At 37.2% G+C, this 25,000-nt stretch overlaps 1 protein-coding gene across 1 annotated transcript in view; it reads right to left on the bottom strand.

Annotated features, from left to right (window-relative positions):
* The window catches only part of LOC136841690 (anoctamin-7-like), an 837,447-nt gene that overhangs the window by 74,274 nt on the left and 738,173 nt on the right, over positions 1–25,000 (bottom strand). The window contains exon 3 of the mRNA XM_067108892.1: positions 19,955–20,263. Within this exon, the coding sequence (XP_066964993.1) occupies positions 19,955–20,263 (309 nt within the window). The remainder of the gene's footprint in view (positions 1–19,954; positions 20,264–25,000) is intronic.

The raw sequence follows: 25,000 nt of genomic DNA, 5'->3' as shown, positions 1-25,000 counted from the left end.
CAATGAGAGAATGTGGTGGACGGTGTTTTGAAGACAAGAGCTTGTTTAGCGCAACTAAGCGCAAGCTACGATGTTACGAGGTCATGATGCTTAACTGTTTTCGGTTTGCCGAATTATGCCGTAACGGTTATAATAATTACCATCATATTTCAATTAAGAATATGCAACTGATAATTTAAAAGCATATTAATTTTGTGTTCAATTCATGTTTTACATTATATTTCACATTAAGATTAAAAGTGAGTGATTTCCTGTGTCTGTTATCACGCAAATCCGGGTGCCCAGGTTCTCAGAAAGTACAAACGTCCTTTTGTATCTAAACTCGGAAAAAAAACCGAGATGAAATTTTATTACAACATCTCTTTAAAAAACGAATGGTGATAACTAACTATACACACAGTCACTATGTATATAAATATATATATATACATATATATATATATAAATATATATATATATATATATATATTCATAAATATATATAAAATATACATATTTAAATATTGCATATTGCACTTGGGTCAAAATTTTTATTTTTTGGTTATGAATGCAAAGCCGAAGACTAACAAAAAATTTAATTTTAGCGGATTACAATGGGGAAAACTGAAGAAAATCTTTTAATTATCGTAAGCTTATCTAAAGCAGATAAATGATCAAATCAAGGAAAATCATTCTCCACACTTCCGTCCATTGCTCCAATGTAAATGTCTATTGTTTCCAGTTTTACCTAGAAAAGCGAATGTGTTTGTTTCCGAACCAAGCTCTAAAGCATAAACAAGAACTTTCGAAATAAAACCTCTTTGTTGTTTAAAAATAGTGGTAACACAAGGTCTGGAACGGAATAAGCTTAAGCATATTCAGTGCTATCACAGACCATTCCCCCTTTCCTGTCCCCGTAAAAAAAAAAAAAAAAGTTTCGAAACTGAATACTGATATAATTTTTGAAAATAAACGACACTACAAAAAAGAACACTACAAACAAGGAGGCAACACAGATAAATACCACCTGAAATTTTTCAGCATGACATGACATCGTTACTGGTAATCTTCCTTTAATCTTCACCCTCGCGATATCTGAATTGTTCAATACGTTACCAGGAAGTAAGATCTTATTAACCTCGCTCTGATACTCTTCGTCATTATATCCTCCTCCAGAGACTCCCAAAGCGGATCTTCATTCCACTTGTTACATGCACAAAAGTAAGGGTGATAAAACTCAGTTTGGCCCTTAACTTTATTTATTCTCCTTGTATGCTAGCTATCATGTCTTATTCACTCTCACCAAGCGCATCTTGCCTAAAAGTATATATGTATAATGCATCATTTCATATCTAAAACAAAGACTTCATTTGTTGGAGTAATAATAATAATAATAACAATAATAATAATAATAATAAAAGCCCTCCACTGGAGCCTGTGCAAGAAACACCAGATAGCTTGCAGTAATAAGTGGTACGAACACCAACCTGAGGGAGTGATAGAAAACGATCAGGCAAAGATCCTCTGGGACTAGGGTATCAGAACAGATAGGGTGATACGTGCCAATAGACCAGACCTGACGTTGATTGACAAAATCAAGAAGAAAGTATCACTCATTGATGTCGCAATACCATGGGACACCAGATTAGATGAGAAAAAAGGAGGAAAAAACTTATAAGTATCAAGACCTGACAATCGAAATAAGAAGGATATGGGATATCCCACTGGAAATTGTACCCATAATCATAGGAACACTAGGCACGATCCCTAGATCCGTGAAAAGGAATCTGGAAAAACTAAATGCCGAAGTAGCTCCAGGACTCATGCAGAAGAGCGTGCTACTAGAAACATTACACATAGTAAGAAAAATGATGGACTCCTAAGGAGGCAGGATGCAACCCGGAACCCCCACACTATAAAAACCACCCGGTCGAATAGGATGACTGTGATAGACCAAGAAAAAAAGAAGAAAAAAAAATAATAATAATAATTCCACAACTTTCCTTTAAGGAAGTGAAGTGTGGATGCTGAATAAGAGTGAAAGATAAAAGGTTGAAGCTATTGAAATGAACCATTTCCGTGGCACAAGAGCTGAAAAATTGAGAAATATGGAGACAGGCAGAATAGTAAAAAGGTTTGCGTACGTAAAAGGATGGATTAGAGTTTTGAGATGGTTTACGTATGTAAAAAGAATGGTAGTCAATACGTTTGTGAAGAGTTTATAATTCTGAGGAGAGAAGGACCTGAAAAAGTGCTGGTAGATACCGAGAAAGAAGTAATGGAAAGGAAGGGCCTTAACATCCAGTAGTGCAGGATGTTCGACGCGTTACTGAAGATCCTTCTGTTCAGCTGATAGGAGTGGCTTATCCACGCGTCTGCAGTCACCGGCTGTTCGGCGAAGCTATCTCAATGTTGAAAAATAATAACAATAAAGCTAAGAATGTACCTCATAAGTTCACAGTCCAGAGAGAGAGAGAGAGAGAGAGAGAGAGAGAGAGAGAGAGAGAGAGATATTCTGACTACGTCAGTGTAGAACTTGAATAAATCCAGCAGTGAAGACTTTTCTCAACATCCCATAATCTGGGATTAGGGACGTCGCTACTCTGACAACGCCCAAAAACTCCTCCTTCTTCTCACGACCTCTTTTTTTTTTTTTACACACGGCTTCTACAGTTGTTCTTAAGCAACATAAAAAGAAAATCAACCTTGTTTCCTTGATATCCAAATTTCCATTCAAGTTCTATATTACATTGGTAACTATTATCGATTTGCCCTAAATCATAGACTGCAAACTACAGAATATAAAAAACTAGTATGATATATTCTGTTATACTAAGGAGAGATAATGAATGACAGCATGAGCAGAGGTATAAAACTTCGATGCGAAATCTAGTTTAGCAAATCGTTTCTCAGATATATTTGGCACAACTGCTTAACTTTTCGAAATCAAGCAAAATTATATAAGAAAAATGGGAACTGTCATAAAATATTGACAATGTCAAGAAACACACCTCATCATAAACAGCGATACCGAACACTTGCATACTTATATAGATATACTCACGCAGACACTGTCTTTGTATGTATGTATATATATATATATATATATACAGTACTTTGTAGAATCTACTGGTCACTTTTTACCAGACACATATGTAATTCTAATAGCCACAATGGCCTCTTAACTTCTCGAATTCTTTGCGCTTTTTTTGGATATGCTTGAAACTACAAAGCTGTAAGATCCAAACGCAAGAAATTGAAGAGACTTTGATGCCCGTTTCCCGCGACCGGGCATCAAAGTCTCTTCAGTAGTTACAAGCATTTCCAAAAAAGCGCGAAGAATTCGAGAAGTTAAGAGGCATTGTGGCTATTAGAATTACATATACAATATATGTACAGTGTATGTATATATATATATATATATATATATATATATATATATATATATATATATATATATATATATAATATATATATATATATATGTATACATACAGTATAATATATATATATATATATATATATATATATATATATATATATATATATATATATATATATATATATATATATATATGTGTGTGTGTATATGTTGAATTTTCTCCTTGTTTAATGTTTTTTCTAAACGCTTTCGGAACTGGTTGACCTAGTAATTCATACATTAGGTTAGGTTTCTCTCAGATGCATCTCTTCAAAATGCAAACTGCATATCACAGCTTTTATCATAATCTAGTGGATCCTATCACCTGCAGAAATGAATCCATATTTTCCTGGTTTCTGGTTGTTTTGGGAAATTACGGAATGAAATGTTTTCTTTTTGTCGGCACTGGACAAACTCTTGGCATTTCTATAGTCACTCAGGAAATCTGAGCTCATATTTAAATCTATATATAATGATAGATATGTAAAAAGGAAAAATAAAACGGCAGTATTTCTTGCTGATCTCTTCAAGCAATTGTTTGTAAATATATGGCCTCTGTTTCTTCTTGTTACCTTAGCTGGGGAAACTATAAAGAGCTGACGTCATGACCTTAAGCTGCGCGGGAAGGGACTTATTTTGGGTCGCGGAAGGGTGGCCGTTGTGTTCTCTAGACTTTGGTTATTACCAAGATCCTTTAAATATACTCGAGTATATTTAAAAGACCCTGATTATTACAATAATAATAGTTAGTGAATCAATATCTGACGAAGTATCTTGTGTATGATTTCCACTAGGTATATTGTGTTAACCCTATTATATTAAATAGTATGAATCGACTGATGCGGCGCTTCATATAAATCACGTAATAAGGTACTTCCTGCGAATCATTTGTTAACGAACTGTTAAAGTTCGTATTTACCAATTGCTGAAGTGCTTTTGCGTAAATCAGCTGCGGGGGTACTCCAATAAAATTAGCTGAAATGTAATTTGTAAGAGAGATGGGGAAAACTGTGAATTATTTGCTGAGGCTGAGTGAATCTTTTACTGAGACGTGCGAATAAGACAACAGAGCTGTGTGCATTGCTGCTGGCGCTGCCCGTAAGAGTTGCACCAACAAATTTTGCTTCATCACTCGCTGAAGGAACTTGTGCCGCTCAGTTCCCAGATGTGTGCATCGGATCTTGAGGCCACATGCGTCATGGGGTGCCGGTTCTTATAAACCATCTGTTTCAGATACTTTAGGTAGTTTCTACATGTTTTCTGTAAATGCTAAACAGATCCTTCCTCTTGTGTGTACTCGATATATCCAGAGTGGAAAATATTTCAGCACCATAGTGATGTCTACGAAGATAACATGAGAGGAAAGTCTGATTGGCAGTCCTTATGAAATGACTTCCATTACTGGAGGCACTCTTTTTCGTACCGTGTGTTGTTCGTCAGATTTATATTAAACAACAATTTATTTACATTTTAATCACAGATTTTTTAAATTTTTATCTGCCCTTCTTTAAGATACATTTCTCACATAAAATATATACACACAAATAGACACACACACACACACACATATATATATATATATATATATATATATATATATATATATATATATATATATATATATATATATATATATATATATAAATAATGAACAAATCGATTGTCACCAACAGGCCAAATAAACCTAAGAATAATCGGAATACACACTACAATCATAACATAGAAGCAACAGGATCAGATTGCTCGCACTATTGCAAACACTTCCAAATGACGCGTTCCGAAAAGAGGGGTCAAAAGCCTTTCAGAGCCAGAGCGTCAATTTAGGGAAATGAATAAACCTCAACGGCTTTAGTGCTGAAGTGCAGTGCGTGTTCGCACTCAGAAAAGACTCGCCGTAGTAGGAAAAGAATCTGCAATTACTCCTAAACAACTTCGCAAGTCCTATTTAGAACCTTGCCATGTCAAAGGAATTGCTAAAAATGTACAGTAAGTTGACAAGTTAAAAAATACATACGGTGTAAATAAAAGCTAGTATGCTTCTCGACTATGTGAAAATCAAAATATAAATGTTAAAACTCATAAAATCAAACTGAAAAAATTCAAAAACTATGGAGAAAAAAAAAAAAAATTTATAATTTCGAACGAAGATCCATACAAATAAAACTAACTTCAAAGAATCTCATATTGCTACCCTTAAAACATTTACAGAGATAAAACTGAACAAAGGAAATTGCCAATGTTTACTAAAATTGATATGAATTATAAATCAAAATAGCCCATAAAGTAAGGCTTACTAGTGGAACACTCTCAAATTGAAAACATGAAGAGATATGAGTCATAGTGGGAATTTTAAATGAACATCAAATCGAAACAAATACTGCTCATGTAAGTAATCTTCAAAATTGCAATTAAAACTAATGCATCTGAAAATAAAGCCAATTTCATATAAAACCAGACAGGTCTGTAAACTAAAAGAAAACCGATGTTAAGATCCTGAAAAATGATGTACACTTTGTTGTATGAAAAAATAAACAATATGGTGATCAAAAAAATTCAAAAGGTAACATCAGTGACAAAAAGTCTCAGGTGAATTCCCCGCAGGTTTGTCATTCAAAGGATACTTTCTGCAGGAACCACACATTCACAATGACGACCAAAGTCACAGGCTCTGATTTAGTCCCTTTTTTTTGGAGGGAGGAGTCCTGTCCTAAACACTATTATCATCATTATTACCCACAAACTCTTACTCATCATTAACATTATTAACACATAATGCAACAAATGATACCAATATTAAAAATTTACGTTAAACCGGTTAACTTTTTCCACAGAAAAACTGGTATACGTGCACCAAACAAGGTGGCATATCCGTACTTCTTACGCAGCCAAGGATTTATAATTAAAATTAAAAATAAAGTGCCGTTGCAACTAGAAGTAAGTGTAAAATCCTCCCCCTTTTTTCCAAGGTGTGAAAGGAATCCCTTTGCTGTTGACTTGACTGGAGCAAATCAATACGTTGCTGTCGACGCAAGAGGGAGGGACCCTTTAAACTCGCCTTTGTCCATACGGGTACTTGACAGGTATTGTCTCCTTTGAATAATAACGCCTTCGTGCCTCTGAACTCCGTTCCGGTTGGTTCCCGGCACTAAATTCCGTTCGTTTTTTATGTGTATGTATATTCAATGCTCTTCATACGTATACATATTCAACTCTGACAAAAAGAGCATCAGCTAAATTCCGACTACTGATACATCCACCACTATAGCTATCACTTCGTCTTCTTTCTCCAACTACCACTACTACTGTTGGTATAACAACAATTACTACTATACTACTTCTTCAGTTTCTAAATCTTACAGTCACTCCTTAAGCCTCAATAACTCGCCACTCCTGTAAACAGATCCAGATCGCCACATAGACCCCCGGTGGCCGAGAACTTCCCAAGGATTACGAGGATATTAAGCAGTCTCACTTAGTCCAGTTCGCAACCAGAATTTTAGGAATGGGTCCCTTAGGCACGGCTGTTGTGGCCAGAACGTCTCACGAAAATTAGCTACGTTATTCCTGAACCCTCGAATTGCTCTGTTCGTTGGCTGTTCCTTCTTTGCAATTTCCTCATTCTGTGATTTCCATGCCTTCATCTTTTCTTATATTTTTTCTCAAGTCGTGGTCATGTGAGGTCATCAGGTTAACAGTTCCACCGGCCTTCGAAAAAATAAATAAATAAAAATCCAGAAGGATTGTCAAAGGGTAACCCCAACCCCCAAAAATAAAGCTAAACCATCACCAGACTAGGGTATAGTTCCCACACGAGAAGAACCGAACAGCTAGAGACTCCTCAAATAACCAATAGCTGTGAGAGATTCTGGAAGTGGGCAAAAGAATGCGTCATGACAAGAACGAGTCCTGGTATACATATCGATTAAGAAAGTGAAAATATGCAATGAAGCTCATCCAAACAAGTATACATATAAACCAATATAAGGAACTTACTCATTGAAAACTGGCTAATTTGCATGCAAGTGCAAAGTTTCTAGCTTCAGGATGTAAAAGAGAGGACCTGCAATAATTTCAGCTTCTAGTTAGCTGTAAAGTGACTTCAATGTCACTCTCCTCTGCACAGCAAGTATTACTATCATTGTTCATATGAGCGAAAAGTCGAGCCAGTCTTTCCCTGAGGTGGCGTCTTTTCCCTTGTTTACTCCAGCGATGTTGGCAACCCGGATCACGACCTCTTGAAACGCGTTTTGTGAGAATGTTCGCGTCTCAGTAGTTCAGAGCAGTTGACGTGACTTACTTTGCATGGTTCAAGCACTATTAACGAAATTTACAGCTTCTGTGAAAAGAAATGTCGCGTGTCCACAGGAACGAACATTCTTACGTGAACTTCACTATCGATTCGTGCTCTTTTGAACACGCCAACAGACTAACAAACAAACGAATCACACAGCGCGAAAGTGAAGGTCATCCTTGAGGCGTTGTTTTCTATTCTCACAGCAAATTTCCTCCGAAGGATAACAAAGTTTACGCAGTCCATTGCATTCCTGCTGACTAACGTTTCTTGATGGCTATTACAGTACGTAACATACGAGTTCTAAACGTTTTTCGTTCCCTCTGTCTTTTCTCTTACGTCATTTTCCCCTCTTCCTTATCGTTTCACTTTTTCTTTCTCTCCCTCCCTCAGTGTTCATTCATCCCTCTTTCTGTGTGTGTGGGTGTGTGAAGATAACTGGAACTGTCATTTTTATGAAACCTGTCACGCACCTTCACTTCAACCCATGGCATGACATAATATGAAATTGGTGACTTCTGCTAAGCGACCTTGAGCAACAAAGAAGATAACTATACCAAGAGATTATCTTATTCTTAATATTACTTTTATTTTGCACGGAAGTCACGGAGCCAATGAAGGATTTCTTCCTCCTAAGAATCAAACATAAATGCGCGGTATCCAACTGAGACTCAAGTGATCAATATAAAAGTGAAAGAAACTTTCGTCTTTTCAAATAGTCTTGTTTCTGATGGCTGTAGGATCTCGGTACCATTGCAGTTCAAGAGTGGTCTATGGGAATTAGTAAAAAATATCTCTTCCTTCTCTCATTACCCAAAATTCATTCAGCCAAACAAGTAATTTGCGCAGATTTAGCGTCAATTCGTTTAAAATTAAAGTAATTATAACTATACAGGCTTTGCCAATGCGAATTTACAATTATATTTCAACTACAACCGACCAATATTAATTTATGTTAAGCCAAGTGTATTGGGGTCATTAATAACTATAAAACTCAGCTTTAAATCAAGTAGGTCAAGCGTCGCCCCGAGGCAAATGGTCTTTGGTGCATTCGCAAGTCATTCCCAAATGCTTAAATTTAGTTCTATAATCTAGCAATCGCTACAGCATATCACTTAACAATATCCAGTCAACTAATAATTGCCTAATAATCATCCATATGCTTTCGATTTGATAATCATTAGCCACTGTTCCATATTCATCAAAGAATAATTATATTGCAATTATTTTTCATCCGAAAAATCATAACATTAATAACTTTAATTTTTTAAGCAGAAAAATAATTTTATTCTGTGTTATTTCATTGATGGACCTTCAGTTTTCAGTTTATACAGTTACTGTGGTTGATCTAAGTCCATCATTCATTTTCACTCAACAAATCGTTCATTCATAATTGCTTATGAATTATATTAAGTTGAAAGTTCCTGTCTCCATCTTCTGGTACCTGCTTAGTCATTACTTAATGCCGCAAAGAAACAAAAGTTAAATCAAAAACTCTTGGCAGAGGAGATGACAATAATAATTGCAGCTAAAAGTCGTTTCGCTTTAAAAAAGACTAACCTTGAACGTAATAACAAAATGACCAATAAACCGAACCAAACATTTCATCCAACTCGTGCGTTCTTGCGTCTTCATACTACCTACCCGCATCCACAAAACGACCTTCTGCGAGTCCGTTCTCAGAAGCATGTGCACTGTGACATTAACCCAGCTCGACCTTGCCACTGTGGGTTATTACAGCTTAGGAGCAACGGAGAAGAACGACCCTAAATTGCAAGGTGCATTGGGCGTTTTCCGTCGCATTCTATTAATAAAGAAGACAGCCTCTACCTGACCCTTGACTCGCCCAGCATACCTCGCCTGAACTTTTCAAATGAACCGTTTGAGAATAATATTCATGATGAGGGTGGATAATCAGAAAGGGTATTGGAGTACAGACGCCACCATTATAAAGCCTTTTTAAAAAATTTTCAGTATGAAAATCATTTAGCTTCAAGCAAGGTCGATTATGACATTGTATATCATACAAAGAACAAATAAACAAAACATGGCATTATGAGTGTAAGGGAGAATAATCTTTCTTGCCCGGTTAAGGTATCTAAATGCCTTGTTATACATTACGTTTCATAGCCAGTGCATAAATTATAGTGGAGGAATACACACAGAGACATCATTCTTTCAACAAAAATACACAAACACACACATATATGTGTGCGTGTGTGTGTGTGTGTATTCATGTGGAAAGAATGCATGTTGGATTGCATGATGTCTGTGTGTGTATTCCTGCACTATATATATATATATATATATATATATATATATATATATATATATATATATATATATATATATATATATATATATATATATATATATATGTGTGTGTATGTGTGTTTGTTTGTATGTGTTGAAAGAATGTACGTTGGATTGCATGATGGTTCTAAGTCATGAAAGAAGCAATTTAAACCAAGGGTAAGCTAAAGGTAGATGGGTAAAGCCCTTATTATTTAATGTTACCCACATCTACTTTGGTGTTGCTAAATTATTTGCTTAGGCAGTTATTCTTTTTCTTTTCCTTCTCATTTGTAATAAACGACTGCTAAGATAGCTGAGGCCTGAATGGGCCTTTCTGAGTTATAAGGGCTTTCCAGTTTTCTAAGACAGGAGATTATGAAGACCATATGGCCATTAATTTACGTTTCTTTAGGACCGCTGAGCATGATTTTTAATTCATTGTCACTAAGAACAGAGAATATAGCCTGCTTGAGCTGAGATGAGTAACACTGAATTATTTATGAATAATTGTGCTGTAATTGTGTACATCTGTGCTCTTGTTAATTTCCCCCTCTTTCGTTGTCTCATTTTCCACATATAGGAAATTTGTGGAAACTTCTTACTTGTTCATTTTAGAGGATTTTCTTGTCTTGTTCAACGTAAATAAGCATAAAAATCTTATTACTAATAATAATAGAGCAAATCTAAGAATCTTGGCGAGCACGTGTGCATCAATCAGACCTTATACATAACCGACACGTGTCTATTAATTTGCATATGAAGAACATATGCATATAATACGGCATTACTCATAGCATAAGCAGTAATGTGTAAATATATATATTTTCTCATCTGCTAATTCAGCCCATTTCCCTCTATGACCTCGGCATCCTAATATAAAGTAGTTACTTGTAAGGATGTGAACTCGCCATATGTTAATGCTGCGAAGTCAACCAGCGTACCGGATTTTCAGGTGGGACGACTCAGAGATTTTTAGTGACATTTTGTATTTTAGTTCATGTCGACTAAATTCCGGCGACGATCATTACTTACAAGCAAACACACTGATTGCAGTAAAAAAAATTTAATTTAATATATATACTTACAAAGGAATAATTACACGTTACAAGCCGTAGATTCAGTGCTTTCTCTCCCTTTTTTGCATGAGACTGAACAGCAAGTTGTATCTTCGAGAGTTCTCTGGCCAGCATAAACAGAACAAGGTGAGAAACATTGCGTTCAGCATCACAGCCAAGGGTCGATAAGTAATCATGTTACGCTTCCTGTAACTCTGAACCCTTCGACCTTTAAAACACCCTCAAAATACAGTACAGGTAACTAATTACACCTCTATTTACGATGCAGTTGAATTGAGAAGATACTTTTGATTCTTGTTATTTAGTTTGTAACGACTACGAAAGGGTAACAGAAACCCAAGGAGATTACAAGATGGCCGCCAGATTACGGGATTCTAAAGGTGGCAACCAAGGATGCCAACAAGAGCTATACTGTGTTAGCCAGACCAAGATCCATTTAGCAACACTGCCGGCCCTCATCGCTAACTGCAATGTTAGTCTACTCGAAGCATCCTTCATTTGGCTCTTTTTCACGCGCTATTATCCACCCATCAGTTATACGCACACTAACCAAATAATAAGTTACTATTCATTATTTCGTCTAGTGTACCATCCGAATGAACTGATCATCCTACAGGCACCAAAGTCAGAGGTATCTTCTTATCTACCAATTTACTCACAATATCTTGTTCTTTTACAATTACATCTGCCAGAGTAATGAAATAAACTTTTCACCTCCAGTCTGACCCCCCAAGGCCTTCATTTATGTTTTATTCCTACTGTTTATCCAATTTCCGCTCACTTCTCTCTTCCATTATTCATTCGCTCTGCCTATTGACTGTTCCATTTCCTGAGCGTATCGAGTCATTCATCAGATGACAAAGGCTGTGATAAAACCGAAACTTCATTCTTACGTCTCCTGTTGCTGTCCCTACGGTTAGCTAATCCTTCAAGTGAATAGCCTCCAGCTATTCCCTCCGGCTATCTAATCCACCATCAGTTTCCTTCTTTTTCTCTCTGCATCCCCATGCCTCCTATTCTATTCTTCCAAAAGCTTGACTCTTTTACTTCTTATTTCTTCGTTGAACTGAGTTCTTCATTAACTGTGCACTCGTTTTGCCTAGTGTTTCCTTTTCCAAAAGCGTTTTTTAATCGGCTTGAGGACGAGGAGGAGGAGGAGGAGGAGGAGGAGGAGGAGGAGGAGGAGGAGAAAAAACCAGGAAAGATAGTGCTGGACATGGCAGCTGAGGACAGGAAAAGGAGGAGGAATAGCAGTGATGCTAATTGCAAGTGAGGAAGAGGTAGGCGAAGAAGAGCAGCAGGAGGAGGAAAAGGAGAGGAAATGGTAGCGTTGGTCATGGTAGTCAAGAAAACCGAACTATTGATGAAGGAAAGGAGTATATATGTAACGCATGATTGAAACTTAATAACGGGGACTCTAATGAAAGCACAGGCGGTTACTGGAGGAGAAATACAACTTAATGAAGGAGTCGATTTCGCACAACACGATGTGCGTTGACAGGAATGACGCCGAACTCCCAGACTAGACGTACGACGCTCCAACTACAAAGAAAATCCATTAACTTCCGCCGTCAGCTCAATGCCGTCAGGGTGACAAATGCTTGGCAGAGCAATAGCAACACCTCATGTGACTGGAAAGAAGTAACATATTTGAAAGGGTACATACTGAAACTCTGAGTAATATCAGTAACGTAATTCATTCCAAGAGCAACAGCATTAGAAAAACAATAAAAATGTACGTTACCACCATTTTCATTACTTACTGGGCAGCTTACGAAGTTTAACATGTCCGCGTTTCAAGTAATGGGATTATCAGTTCCACTTTTAGTGGATGTTGGTTCATCTTAAGAACCAAATATAATTTCCCTAAGGTGGGTGTTGACTACATGTACAATGTTCATTGACAATGGCTTGTGCCATAGGCTCTGTACCACGACATACCATAGTTTGGGTATGAGTTTTCTTCCATAAAGGTGTAATCAAGCATTCTCTTCCATTCACTGATTTACTTAGTAATGAAATACACCTTCAATAGTCCTCTTGCTCAGCCGCCTCTCTATTCCGCAAATAGTCACTGTATTCTGCGTGAGACTGCAATGCAAGATCATGCCTAATACTTTGATTCATGCATTAAGTTCTGCAAACTACATTCAGACTGTAATAAAACATTAGTCTCAAAACAGAGCACCAACGGAGTCGTCAGGAAAAATAACTACTGGTAACCTTGGGAAGGTTAACTAAATTAGTGTTAAACTCCTAAATTTAACTTGTATTTCAAGATAATCCTACAATTCGACGCTATAACCAATCACATTCAGCTAATTAGAAAGTGTATAGTTCATAGTTATGTCAACAAGTAAAACGGGCTTAAACAGATCAAGCCCTTCTCACTATGTCAACACTCGGGATTCAAGCCTAGGCACTCTCATAGGCAAGATTAATGTATTACCATTAGAGTGCGTGCACGCGCGCGCGCGCACACACACACATATACTATATATGTGTATATGTGTATAACATTTGAAGTTGACGAATGTCTTTTTCAAATATACAATAAATAATAAGCGAAACTGACTGACAGACTGACTGGAAATAGTATCTGGTGTCACAACTGTAGTATCTGCACGAACAATCACACACACAGGCACATGTCAGTGCGAAAACAACATAACATTTTCCAGTGGTGAACCACAGTTTCCCAGATGAGAGAACTTGCAACCAGTAAACGACCCAAAAGTTGAAAGTGGAAGCGAATGGCCACATGCAAAATAATCTCCATTATGCATAGGCATAAGTTGGCGGGGAGAGCGCGAGCACGCTCACGCACACGAACCAACCAAGCGCACAGGATCTCGGTAAGAACTCTTCTGTTTGTTCAGCATAAAACAGAATTGGAGATGAAGGTTACATATCTCGTCTTCTTCATTCATAAAAGTTTTATCGCTGGGAATCAACGGTAAAGTTTGGGCTTTACAATTGCAGTGCATTCCGAGAAATATTTTCTAACATTCAAATTGTCTTGGTTGTAATTTATTAAAACCATTTTAGGAGTTAATAGTCCTCTGCATAATCAAGTAATACTGTCCTTAATTGTAAGAATAGTTTTTTATATATGACAGTTTATCTTTTAAGATAAAATTTTTCCTTTCTAAAATTCACCACACAAATGAATTTAGTGTTAACGTCCACAACCATATCATAGTCTAAAATTCGTATTTCATTCAAGGTTCTGCTCAACAAATGCCCCTTTGTTCACCACCACTTCATCTAGCGCTCTTCACCTCTGCTTATGCTACATCATGATCACTATTAACACTATAAAATAAAAATTTAGGTATTGAGTTTTGTTACTTCACTATATGTTTTATAGGGTTTGACTCCTCTCTTTCTTGCAATGCTTCTCTTTCCTTGTTTTCCCCATGTCTGGTCTGCGTTGGGGCCTTTTATCTCCGGCTTCATCGGCCTTGTTATCCGAGCAGAAAACGAAGTGCCAGTGTTTCTTGAAAGTCACTGGAATTGATGCCTGTCTCAAATCTTTCTCTAAACCAAAGCTTTCATTTGCTATTTAATGAAAGTTAATAACAGTTATCAACACTATCAACACCAGAAGTAATAGAAGAAGAACAACAATAACAATAACAACAGCAAGAATAAAACAACAGCAAAAATCAATGAATGTTGGTACACAACGATGACCGCTGTTTACGAGAACAAGAGCCCCAGTAACATTAGTGGTGGCAAAACCAACAACAGCACTCAGTCCAGAGGACACTTTCATCAAGACCCTCTGCGGGGAACATGCATGTGGTCAGCAGAATGAACCAGAAACTGCTCCACTGACGTTTTCTTGTCTGAACACTCAAGAAGATCAAAGACCCCAAAAACATGTTAGTGACAATCATTCCATCAAATAACGGCCTATAAGATTTCGGTGGCAACAAATCGTCAAATTTCCATTAGTTTTCGAATTATCTTATGAACTCACACACGCACACACACACACAGACCTGGGCAATAACGTGACCTTGCCCCAACTTTATTAGTGTAGACAACAATTATTGACATAATGATGAAAATAATGCAAAACAGTTAATGAAATCACGCCATTTTCATGGTATTGGACTATTTATTGGTACGCTTTTTTCAAAGAAAAAATCACACTATATAGTTCGTGTACGTTCACCACTATTTCACGTATAATTTGTAAAAGCCATATTACTTAAATAAATTAATATTAGCATGTGCGACATAAGCGTAAACCTGCACGCTTGTTCTTCTCTAAATGAACGGAAAAGCATACTGGGATACTGACGTCCTTTTCCACGGCCTCATGAAAATTCCGGCTCCACAGATTGACACCGGAAGACAAAAACCCCTGACGTCAAATAATGAAGGCAGGAAGGCCATTCTTATTCAACAACACCGCATGAATTCAGGATAAAATGACTGCGAATGAAAGAGAGCGCAATAACGCCTCCCACAGTGCGAGGAGGAGGAGGAGGATGAGGCATTTGCATAAGTCAAAAAACATTTTCTTGCCCCGACTGTGGTCATCATGAGAACAGTCCTGAACAAAACCAAGAAAAATGGGAGAGGTTTGTGTATTTTTCTCTATGCCTTCGGTGGAGAGTTGGGGAAGATGGTGGATCCAGGGTGTGGGGGTAGTGATTTGGAGGTCGATCAATGGGGAAGGGAGTTGAGGCAGAAAATAATAGGTGGCCGGAGCGGCCTTTGTTAATATCGTTCTCTATCCGATAGTTGATAAAAAGTTTGCCCTACCTCTGGAAAAGCGTTAAAACAGTTATAAATGGGAAAGAATGAGATATTTTAGTAGGTGAAGTGGAAGCTGTTGAAAAAAATCATATCTTCTGCATGACCCACCAGTTTCAGTCTTTAAAGTGATCAGTAGTCCAAGGCCAATTAACTGAGAGAAAACATTTGTTCCATGAATTTCCTAGGTGCAACAGGATATCTCGGTCGAGGTCATTTTCCCATTTATTCTAAACAAAGTAAATGATACGGGAAAAGAACGCTAAAATCCCACATCAAAAAGTGCTCAGGAATGTGTCATTATTCCAAAACATATTAATATTACAAGAGATACAATACTCAAGTCTTGAGGCATAATTAGGATATATAATTAGTAGGAAATTGCTATTCACGTTAGGTAACTAATCACGGGTGGGGAAGGTCTGATCATAGCTGATTATCTATCACCATGCCATGACCATCCCCTCTCACCTTTCTTTACAATTACAACAAAGAATAATTTCCACGATTTTAAAAGTTTTTGTTTGACATGGTAACCAGCCAGGAAATGGTTTACTCATACATGGCACCTTATTAATTTTGTAAAGTACAAAATCACAAGAGCTACATGCATGTTTATATTGAATTTTGATATGCATAAACACACGCAGGCACACGCACGCACACACAAAACTTTAAATAACAGCTTCTTAACGTTATTCGTTTGACACCCACATGAGTTTGCATTCACAGAAAAATAGAACCAAACATATGAGCTATAACATAAACACATCCCACTTCTTCCAGAAAGGGCTGCAGGCACGTGTGTTTCAATGACGTCTCAGAAGTGGGAGGGTCGTGCTGTAACTGCTTCTTCTATGCACCCTCATGAGAATTTTAATCAACGTGATGTCTAAAAACCTTCAGCATTAATTTCAGTTGTATCTGGCAGCCACGCCCTATTATGATTAAGGAGTTATAGCCAACTACATCACTCATGCGACAGAATAGCCACGGATGGCGTGCTATAGAAAGGGTCAAGTCGGAATGAGTCACTCAAGATAAGAACAATGCCAGGCAATACCTGGAATTTTCAGAAAATATCACACACGCTTACATTGTACGCCTACCTATCATGAGACTGCAAGGCGAGCAGCTTGTTACAGGTAACTGCAAGGAGATTAATGAGCAATACATTTCCTTAACAATTTCAACATTGGAGAGCTTTGGTGAAGTTACTACCAGGGTACAGCGAATTCTTTACTAAACAATATCTGCGGCTTAATGTTTGTTAATATAAAAAAAGAAATAAGTGTATAAGTGATGTATGTATATGGAATAACATACGCCAAAGGAGAATTTTAATTGGTAAATGTATTGTCCCGGCCAGGATGCGACCTTTGGCCTATAGTTTGTATATAGTGATAAACGATCGACTTGACTATTCGGCAATCAAGGATCTACTCCAATCTAGCCTGACGTCTTGATATACTGCAAACTCTTTCCTACTTACTACAATCTTTACCCAAGAATGGGAAAAATACCATATAAATCAAGAAACTGACGAACAGACCACTTTAGTCCAACTTTTCGATGTCCTGCTCAAATCTGAGCCACGTTTGTAGTTGGACAAGCCCCATAAAGTTCTCCCAAAATTGCGTCTCTCTATCTTTCACAAAAATGCTATTTATGAAAATTTCAGAAAGAAGGAAACCGCATTAAAAATACAATGAACGTCAAATAGAATTTTTAAAGAAGGATTTCGTTTCTATTGCTATGTGCTTATGCATGTGTCATTGTTTGCATAGTGCATTCCTTGCCTCCTGTTACAGTTGAACTGATGTGTTAAGAAAACATTCTCAGTAGATGTTTACAGTAACTGATCTGTGGATACAATATAACGATTACAGTAAAATCTTGGAATGCAAGATGGGAACCCATGGGGTAAAATAAGAATACTTGTTAGAGCTGTGTAGCTCCGCCTAGTCTAAACAGTAAAGTTTACTTATAAAGATGTGATCGTTAGATTGTATAAGATGTTATAAAAAGTCAAATTTATAACGGATAGAAGAAACTTAGTTTGGTAACCTAGAGTAAACTCTCAAACCAAATCTTAAGCTAACGACATGGTCTTTGGGACCTAACCGTGCGGTCAAATTAACTCCTTGCAAAAATATTCTATATAAATTCAGACTCAAATACTAAGGCGCGTCTAATCGATGGATACAACAGTCCTAAAATTACTTTGGTATTTTGTACTTCCTTTTAAATAACCTAAACAAAACTAAAAAGACGTCAGTCCAAATAAATCACTGGAGAGGAGAAGAAGAATAAGAAGGAAAGTGATAATCATGAAAATGAGACCGGAATGCCTTGCGTCATCACCACAAAGTTCATAAGGGCTTCTCTTGAGTGAGGCACTGTCGGTATCTAACCCTTAAGGAAAGGACGAGAGGCTCTTCGAACAACTTAATGGAAGGATTCCTTCACATAGAGTTTCTCCTGGCTTAGACTACAAACTTATTTAGAACAAAACGAGAAATTCTTCATTATTAGAGATGTACGGAAATCTAAAACAAAAATGAAGAAAATGAACCTATCACGTCTACATTCTTTAAGATTTCTGAATCATTATTTATTGTTCTAACTTTCCTGCTGTAACTTTTTATCGTTTTCATTCATTCTACGGTCTACAGAATTTCATTATTTACCAAGATATGAAATTTGGCATGAAGTCATGAAAAGAACAAAGGGTCTTCCTCTAACTGCCAACACCGCCATTCCTCTCGGCTGGGCAATCGCCTCGAAGTCATTGGCTTAAATCATAAAGAAAAATTGCCAGGTGAACTGCCTTTCTTCGTGTGCCACAAATTCACCTGCGGCGACTGTCAAGTTCTCTACCTGGGGCGCAGCCTTGAAATCTGCACTCGAGAGCAGGCGAGCTCTTCGGCATTTCATGTCGAACAGTAGGAGTCTTGCTAGCCAGGCTTTCATAATCTAGTCTTAGGGAACGCAATACACAGAGGCTTCTAGACGGTTATAAAAGGGCGCGGGAGTTGCAGAATGTGCCGTTCGAGCGTTTAAGTAAATTAAATTAAGGTAACAAGGCCGGCACTAAATACGAACCTACTTGTTTTTTTATTTCTTGCTTTTTTGTTGCCTTGTTTTTTACATTTTTAAAAATATCTTATGTCTTTTTACGATATATCAATGATCAGCCGTTGGTTGTATTATCTCTGTATTATCTGTATTACAAGACCCGTGTATTATGTTTTCTTTATATTTGGGTCCTAAGTAATAAATGACTTTTGTGAAAGAGCAAAAGTTCTTGACGATTATTGCAAGAATGAGGTTCCCACAAGTTAAATATCCTTATTTTAATGATGATAATAATAACTGAACAGGTATCTGTTCATTTGTTAATAATAAAATTCAAAATTACATAATCTGTGGAAACGAATAGCGACAGGAATGCACTACAAAAATTTTATCCAACAAACTTCAACATACTTAAGAATTAAAAATTTCTATAACTAAAGGTACTTGTGTTAATTCGTCACATAGAAATATTAATGAAACGATGCGTAAAAGTCTTAGGGCAGAAAAAATAAACAGAAGTAGATTAATTTTCAAGTTGTAGATATAATCCATTACGAGAAGTTTAGTAACATTAAACAGTAATAACTTAATATCAAAATAAGAAAAATGCAATTTGTCTTTATTCTTAGTTATAAAATTAAGACCATTAAGAGTATGAAATTGCACAAAAATTTACCTTATGAATTCAGGAAAGGGAAATAACTGTTATAAAAAAATTTGTAAAATAAATTCAGTACTCATTATTAAGTCCTTAGAATAAATTGAGTAAGTTATCAAGGGTCACAAAATCAATATAGTAACAGTTATCAAGGGCTGTGTCTAATATAAGGGGTATTAAATAAATGCGGCAACTGCTATGAAGGATTGTGAAATAAATTCAGTTTCTGTTACAAGAGTTCTAATTAAATCAGTCGCTTAATGTTATCTAGGGCTGTGAAATAAATTCATAGTGCTATGGAAGGCAGTAACATGAATCAGCCAATGCTATTCATGAGTGGGTGCAAGCAATGTACAAATAATGGAACGAGCAAATCGTCCTCCCACCTCTTCCATGTGGAGTCCTGCTTTATTGAGAGAATCCATGAACTTCTTGCGCCAGGCCTCGTGCTTCGATGCCTTCTTGGCGCTGGCCGATAAGGAGCGGTTGACGCCCGAGGATTTCTCGTCGTCCTTCCGCCCTCCCCCGACTCCTGCCCCTGCCAACTTCTTGGAGGATCTGGACGTGTCATCGTAGACGAGGACGTAATCGATTTTCCTTCTCCCGTCCCTGAAGAAGGTCGTGGCATCTTCGCCCTGGCGTGATGGAGGAGGTCCTAGGCCCCCGCTACTTCGCCAGCTGTCTGAATCTCCATGCTGTTGGGAAGAGATGCAAAAGTGTTTGTTGTCTGGTATTCTTTCATTTATATTCGCCGTGTCTGCTGGCAACAAACATGTAAACAAAACAGTTGGAAATAGTCTTCTCGGCTTTCAAAATACAGATCTATGCACATTCATTCTCTAAGGGGATTTGCATATAGAGAGTTCTGAAGTACAGATAATGTAAAAATGAACGACAGAAAATACAGTAGGTCCATAAACGTATATAAAATTACAAAAAGTCAATAAATTTTTAATTAAAATTATAAACACGTGCCTTGAAAAATAAAACACATCGACAAAATGAATAATATCAACATACAGATCTTTTAAAAAAATCTAAAAGTGCTAATTTTACTCAGAGGAAAGCGGCAGAGGCTTGAAATATTGCATAGATTTTGCATCAAGCAGATACAGATGCAATCTGTGGAGCTGTTTGAGAGATGTAGTCTGAATATTCTGCAAAAGCGATAAGGGAAACATAAGACATAAGAAAAACTATTTATGTATTTGGTTAAATCAGATCATTATAATCTAATACAATTGTCATAAAAAGATTATAAAATATAACAAAAACAATTTAATAATTAACAAATATTTACCAGAATTAATTAAGCAGCTGAATTAATATGAAATGAATCTTCTAGTCTCTTTTAAAATATGACGAGAAACTTTTGCTACCCATGAAATACTTGAGAGAAAACAAATGCGGACGCTTCAAGTACAGTACAATAAGGAGTTCTTCAGAGATAATTAAAAGGGAAATCACGAGTTTCGTATAAAATCTTGTAGCCTTCACGTGCAAGTTTCTTGGTATGATTGTATGCAGGTATACGTGGCAAGTATCTAGGTTGGATGCAGTTAAACTTCTTGAAGATGAACACCATGAGGCTTTAACATATACGATCTCATAACTGTCAAATTCAGGCTTCTTGGTATGGCGATATACAGCGAGGTACTTGCAAAATTTCGTCGTAGAAAAAGGTAAGCAAAAAGCAACCACGAGAGTGCAATGAAAGTGGTTTATAGCAATAAAAACCGTTATGTGATATTTGCTTCTAGCCACCAGTCACTGTCACACTAAAGCTGAACTTAAAAGCACCCAACAAAAAGGCTGACAGAGTATCTAGGTTTGATATGGGTAGTTAAGCTTCGAGAAGATGAAATCAAGGGGGTTTTGACACTGAATGTCGAAAAACAGATATTCCGTTCTAGAAACCAAATCTGAGGAGGAGCAGGCAGTCAGTGGGGACAGGTTTATAATCAAGAATGAATGTAAATTTGCTGGAAAGGAATTACCTCGATGTAGGTAATTCCTTGGATATCGGATAAGATGAAACCTGGGATGCAATATACAATAGAAATAAACAAAAGGAACATGTAGAGAAATTTCTGGGCTAAGCACTTTAGTCTAAAGAGTGAAGTTAAACGAAGATCAAGAGGAACTAAGACAGAATATTTTAAGAATATTAATGACAAAGCGGTGTTGTATTCAGGGAGCAGCACTGGTGTTAAGGTAACCCTCGGAATTACTAATGAAATATCAATGGGTGAAAAGACGAGTGAAATGCCTGTCAAAAGGAGGGATGGGTCAATAATAACAACCAAGTATGAAGAGAGACAATGCTAAGTGGAACATTTTTGTAGTCATGAATAAGAGAGTTGAGTGGGATAATGGCTAAGTGGAACATTTGAGTTCACATTTTCTGAAATGGAATCGGTGATAAAGAAACTTAAGTGCTGGAAAACACCAGGTTGTGGTGGAATCACTACAGAGATTATTTTAGCTGAAACTGAAATGAATCGAATATCAACCAGACAGTTTTGCAAAATATGGCATAAGGAATATATACTTGATGACCGGGAATGGGAAATCTTGGCCAAGGTACCAAAGACGATGACCTGACCTGATGGAATATGATAACTATAACAGCATTGCAGTTACGTTGGTTGTAATAAAAATATTCAGTATGCTCACCCTCAATAGCCTGGAGAACGAATTTGACAAAAAGCCCGGAAATGACAAGCTGTTTTAGAAAAGGCAGAAGCTGCACAGATCAGATTTTTTTGTTAAAACATATTGTGCAGCAGTGTAAGGATTTCGAAAATTCCATCTGATGTCTTTTATTGATGGCGAGAGGGCATTGGACAGTATCCACAGACCAATATGAAGGAAGGTGTCGCATCACTTTTGCATTTCCTTTATATGTGCACGAAGCAGATGAAAGGTTAATGGTAATGGGATCTTGTTAAGTGAATGTGGAGTAAACAGCCCGGGTGCTCAAAGGGATGTTATTTCACCGTGGATATTTGCCCTTCTCATAGAATTTATATCGATGTGAGTTGTCTGAGATGGAAAGGAAGGTTTAGATTGGAGCAATGACTATGAGTTGACAGACTTAGAGTTGCAGATATGCTGCTTTGATCAGCAAACAACCATAAGGTTTAAAAAGTTTGATTAAATGGAACGCATCAACACGAGTGAAACTGCACGTAAAAATAAGAGTACACCTAAGTCTACTACCATCCATACTGCTATAACTACATGATTCATGGTTTAAAAATGAAATCGTACCTAAAAATTTAGTCGATTTGAAAATCAAGCTTTAAACAGAACAATAGAAGCTAAATGGCAGGATAGAGTTAGAATGACAGACAGCATAGGAGAAATAAAGAAGCTCCATCTGTAGATGAGATAACAATGAAAGGGAGATGGAGATGGCTTGGACTTATCCTTTGCACAAGCCCCAGGAGAATAGTATGTGACAGTGTCTGCTGGGCTTATGTTGGCCCCAGAGTGTCTGGGAGACACAAACTTACTTGGGGAGAACTATGGAAAGGGGAGCTGAAAATAAGCGGAGATTGGTGTAGGTTAAAGCGCAGGAAAGACACGAGTGGCAGAATTTTACAGAAGCCTTTCACGTCGCACGGCCTTCGAGGCAATGGTGATGATATTATTTACTAATTTTGCTAGTAATTACATATTCCTTTACGCCAAAAAGGCCTCCTCTCCGTTAATCTGTACTTTTATTTTGCTTGAGCATGACCTTTCCAGTATTAGGAAAGCCTCAGAAAATACCCTACAAGGTACATAAGGACACGTACACAACACACACATATATCTGTATATATAAGTGAAGGTTTGTATATTTGTTTGTCCACTATAAAAATCCGAACCGCTTGACAGACACAGACAAAATTTTGCACACCGCTTCTATGTCACCCCAGAAAGGTTTATAACTCAAAATTAAACTCTTACCCCGTAACAGACGTAAAGACAAAACAAATGAAATTTTCGTTTTTACGTCACCTTTTCCTTCAACTTTCTGGTTAATTCTCATTTTCCACTGACAATCCACCTTTTATTCAAGGCACTATCAAACGTATGATTTCATTAAACACCTCCCACTGGAAACCCTATCATCAGTTTAGTACATCCACAAAATTAAACAGATGTGTTTGACTTTATTAGAATTACTTTCATTCAGTCATAAAACAATGTAATTCAAAATATAACTTCTACCACCACACCAGTCAGACCTTACAATTCTCGCCTTGGAAAAAGGTACTATCAGACCAGATGTTTCTGTCACCGGATTATCCCCTCATGAAAAAACTAGTCGCGTCGAAATTACCACATTTTTTTCAGTATTCATATAAAGCCAAACGTATCTTCATCATACCCAGCCAATAAAATACAAATTCTTTAGTAACTTGTCGTATTACCAAAGAGTATAGAGAAGTAAAGAGAACAATTATGTGCCTCCTCTTTGTAACTGCTGCGGCCGACGGTGAAGTCTCTAGGCCACCGGCGGGAGCGTGATTGGAGTTGGAAGATGTCAACACCATGCCAGGGACACAGTTCTGTGCTGCACTTAATTGCCGTAATTCAAGAAAGAGAAGGCCTGAGTTATAATTTTTTCGATTCCCCAAAGACAAGGAAGGGTGAGTGATATGTTTTCAGCTACATTTCATCAAAACTAAGTTCACACTAACGAAATTATATGTTGATGGTTATTCTCTCGTTGTTCCATTGACCAAAGGAAGTTCTAGTTAACTGCCTCAGATGGTTGGATGGTATCAAATCATGTGGTCCACAAAAGCTGCCTTGCCTCTCTGGATGGCAGCTAGCAATCAAAGGTCTATTACAGTTATGGGATGAGTTACATTCAAAGTACAGTACAAGCTGTCTTACCTATTAACCAACAGACTCAATCAAGATTGTTTGGAGAATTTATTTGCAATAATTCGGGGGAAAGGTGAGCACAGGGACATCCCAGAAGAATGTCAGTTCAGGAGTGCATTCCGCCAAGTCATGGTGGATGCTAATTATGGTTCCAAGTGCTGGTGCTAACTGCCAAGAAGACCTTGATGCCTTCTTGGTAACTCTAAACAATATAAGGACTTCAGGTTTTGGAAAATCTGCAGTGAATGTCACACATTCTTTTCTGCCTATTCCTGTATCAGTACAGTCAGTAATGGCCCTCCCTGGGGTACACCTACCACGCTCGGAATGCAATATGTTAGCATGTATCACAGGTTTCATTGTGCGTAAGATGTGTAGAGAATGCAGGACAAAGCTTCAAAGTACTCTTGATCCACACAACCCTGCCCATGTTTTCCTTTCCAAGAAGACTTGTGGTAACACACTAGGAAGGAACTAATTGTGCCAAGTACAGTCCTTTACGACATGATTACTCAGATGGAAAACGAATATAGAAAGATGGTTTCTGA

Source organism: Macrobrachium rosenbergii, chromosome 9 (genome assembly GCF_040412425.1).
Source record: "Macrobrachium rosenbergii isolate ZJJX-2024 chromosome 9, ASM4041242v1, whole genome shotgun sequence".
In the NCBI taxonomy this organism is placed as follows: Eukaryota; Metazoa; Arthropoda; class Malacostraca; order Decapoda; family Palaemonidae; genus Macrobrachium; species Macrobrachium rosenbergii.
Note: the sequence above shows the minus strand (reverse complement) of the source record. Positions and strands in the feature narration are given on the sequence as shown.